The 3673-nt window shown below is 44.1% G+C and overlaps 1 protein-coding gene across 1 annotated transcript; it reads left to right on the top strand.

Moving 5' to 3' along the window:
* Nucleotides 1-3673, top strand: drd5a (dopamine receptor D5a). The gene has a single exon (XM_065270798.2). The coding sequence runs from the start codon at nt 1118-1120 to the stop codon at nt 2393-2395; it is 1278 nt and encodes a 425-aa protein (XP_065126870.2). The 5' UTR covers nt 1-1117; the 3' UTR covers nt 2396-3673.

Below are 3673 nucleotides of genomic sequence, written 5' to 3'. Positions count from 1 at the left end.
CTTAGTTTTGGTAAACCATTCTCTACAAGCACATGAAAAAATAGGTTGTTGAAATTTGGCTCTCCTTATGATGTCATAAGGAGCTCTTATTATAATAATACCACCCCTTAATCTGCACTATCCAACCACAGCACCGTCATTTAGTGCAGAGAAAAAGAGAAAATAATTCACAGCACAATTGAGTTTCAATTGCAACAAAACACCATAATTGTGATCAGTGTTTGTGTTTCATCAGCTCATTTGCATTTAAAAGGACACACCAAAAACGGCACATTTTGCACACACCTAGTGGCAATTTTAACATGTTATAATAAATTATTTATATGGTATTTTGAGCTAAAACTTCACATATGTAATCTGGGGACACCAAAGATTTATTTGACATCTTAAAAAAGTCTTGTGCCATGGACCCTTTAAGGCTTTTCAGACAAATGTAAAAAAGTAAACAACAGAATGAAAACTAAACATTCACATAATTGAATTTTTTCTTTAGGACACTGATGACAAATACTAACTTTTAGTTAAAACAAGCCTTCATTATTTGCTCTCTATTTTCATTTGTTTACCCAGCATAGCCTACATAACAGAAATATGATGATGTTGTTTGCTCCCTGTGACCCTGCAGAGGATTAAATCACTGCTTAATCAATCACGAGTGTACTTGGACTTGACTCTAAATTGTATAATAACTGTGATAAAGCCCAAATTTATCCGCGTGTAGCTCTAGTGTCCCATTTAATATCACTAATGTTAATAAGAGAGAAAGGTTTGCAGCTGTGATTGTAATGGAGTCTAAACTCGGATTATCTTTTGAATTTCATTCATTCGTTCTGCTCTGCATGAATGTGTGTGCGTCTCTCTCTCACAGATTCTCTCTATCTTACTCTCTCTCTGTCTCTCTTTCTCTCAGTGAAGATTTTCCGCGCGCTCAGAGCGGTCAGACGCGCGTCGAGCTCCACGCGTCCGTCGGCGCACGAACGTTTCGGACAGAAATCAGTTGTTCTTCTTAAGTGAGTCTTTAATAATCGAGTTTGTAGATCATGCGCGATACAACAGCAGAGGGGTCCGCGCGTATACGCGTGCCTGATGGCGACCCGTGACCACAACGGGATTCACAATGCCGAACCGAACCAAGTCCGAGACGCGAGCAATGTTTTCACGCGCGCTCACGGGATGCCTGTTGTGCGCACTGATTCTCTGGACTCTGTTCGGGAACATCCTGGTGTGCACCGCCGTGCTCCGGTTCCGGCACTTGCGCGCAAAAGTTACCAACATTTTTATCGTGTCTCTGGCGGTGTCGGACCTATTCGTGGCCATGCTGGTGATGCCATGGAAGGCGGTGGCTGAGGTGGCCGGGTTCTGGCCGTTCGGTTCGTACTGTAACGTCTGGGTGGCGTTTGACATCATGTGCTCCACCGCTTCCATCCTGAACCTGTGCGTCATCAGCGTGGACCGATACTGGGCAATAAGCAGTCCGTTTCGCTACGAGCGCAAGATGACCCAGCGCGTGGCTTTTGTGATGATCGGTGTGGCATGGACTCTGTCCATCCTCATCTCGTTCATCCCGGTGCAGCTGAACTGGCACAAAGCCGCCACCGAAACGAACGCGAGCGGCGACGCTCGGGCGTTGCGCGAAAACTGCGACTCGAGTTTGAACCGGGAGTACGCAATCTCCTCGTCTCTCATCAGCTTCTACATTCCCGTTGCCATCATGATAGTCACTTACACGCGGATCTACCGCATCGCGCAGATTCAGATCCGGAGGATAGCATCGCTGGAGCGCGCGGCCGAGCACGCGCAAAGTTGCCGGACGAACCGGCTCGCATGCCAACACCACAACACGCTAAAGACGTCCTTCAACCGAGAGACCAAAGTTCTGAAAACACTGTCCGTAATCATGGGCGTGTTTGTTTGCTGCTGGCTGCCCTTCTTCATCCTCAACTGCGTGGTTCCGTTCTGTGACAAACCGACCGGCGGTCCGAGCTCGGGTTTGCCGTGCGTCAGCGAGACCACATTCGACGTATTCGTATGGTTCGGCTGGACAAACTCCTCGCTGAACCCCATCATCTACGCGTTTAACGCGGAGTTTCGCAAGGCTTTCGCCAGTCTGCTGGGCTGCCGGACACGCTGCTCCGGTACTCCCGTGGAGACGGTCAACATCAGCAACGAGCTCGTGTCTTATAACCAAGACACGCTGTTTCACAGAGAGATCGTGAACGCGTACGTCGAAATGATCCCAAACGTAGTGGACTGTATCGACACCGAGGACACGTTTGACCGGATCTCGCAGTTCTCTCACAATAACGACTCGGTTTGTGATTTAGACGAGTGTGAGGCTGACATGCGCGCCTCTTTCACTCCAAACGGAATTCACGGACCGGGACCTTTATCATGAACGTTGGCGTCTGTTCCGTGTTTGAGGGGTATTTCAAAGGCGCATTTAAAGAACTTATCGTGGGATAAACTTCAGTCAGAGCTCTTTACCATCGGACATTCATCTACCTGTACTGAAATTTACATAATGCGCAAAGCAAACCCCCAAACTATTTACTGTGATTAGCTATCCCAAATTAACCACACACAAATATTATTAGACATGCGCCTTTTTCTGCTTGTGTGACAGAAGCTTTATATGCTCAGTGCAATATTATATCACATTCACACTAATAGATTTTCAATATGCCAAATATCAAAGTGCCCGTGGCACACACCTCTCATCTGACCTCCTTTCGCTGCGTGCCACTTTCTTCTGACAGGAGATTCTGCGCAGGCGCAGGACTCCTGCTAGTATTAAAACCATTATGAGCTAATACCTATATCTTTTTTAACGATTTATTTATTTATTTATAAAAAGTTATGTGCTGCTTTTGTTTTTATGAATGGACACTCATGGTTTTGTCCAGTTATTGAGCGCTCATTATTCTGTGTTTTATAGTGAATGTTTGAAGTGAGACACATTTATAGAGCACCTATTACTTTGCTAAAAACATTCTGTGCATTATTTTGGTATAATACATTTTTGCACTGATTTTGTACAAAGCTTATAGTTCTGAAATGCGCATTGTTCTCTGATTGGCCAGCTTTGTGATTGGCCTTTGACGTCAGCCGTAAATATGACGATCCTTACCGTATTTGGAAGATTAGCTCCCAATGCAATACTACCAAGAGTTAATATCGTCTTAACTACCTTTTCAAAACGAGCTGAATCTGATCCAGAAAATGCAGCTGATGATCGCTCAACTTTACCAACGTGGCTTGAGCAGAACTTAACAGATTAGTAAGGTAAGGATGCTAAAACATTAAAAACATGTCTGCATTTGTGATCGCAGAAACGACAAACAAGCGCTAATCTGCACTGCTTGTTTGTTGTAGTCCAAGAAAAGAGATTTAAGTTCACTTTGGGATTTGTACCTTTTGCATATACACTTCCACACCAAAGGAAATGTAAAATCGTGAATCGGATAATAGGTGCTCTTTAATGGTGTGCTGCTTCGTTGTGTTTCATTACTGTGACGTTTATTGTTTACAAAAGTGACGCTTGTAAATTTACAGTAATGAAACTTTTAAACAAGCTGTTAAATGTAAGGTGTTTTTTATACTGTAGTATTGTATGTATAAGTGTTTTTTTTTACACAGGACTGCAGGCATTAAATGAATGTACAATGTCATGTGC

The sequence above is a fragment of the Paramisgurnus dabryanus genome, chromosome 16, assembly GCF_030506205.2.
Source record: "Paramisgurnus dabryanus chromosome 16, PD_genome_1.1, whole genome shotgun sequence".
NCBI lineage: Eukaryota > Metazoa > Chordata > Actinopteri > Cypriniformes > Cobitidae > Paramisgurnus > Paramisgurnus dabryanus.
The sequence above is the reverse complement of the archived record's forward strand: the minus strand, read 5'-3'. Positions and strand labels throughout refer to the sequence as shown.

Bases quoted from the DNA above. Each gene is read 5' to 3' on its own strand.
- drd5a (XM_065270798.2), top strand. From the start codon at position 1,118: ATGCCGAACCGAACCAAGTCCGAGACGCGAGCAATGTTTTCACGCGCG.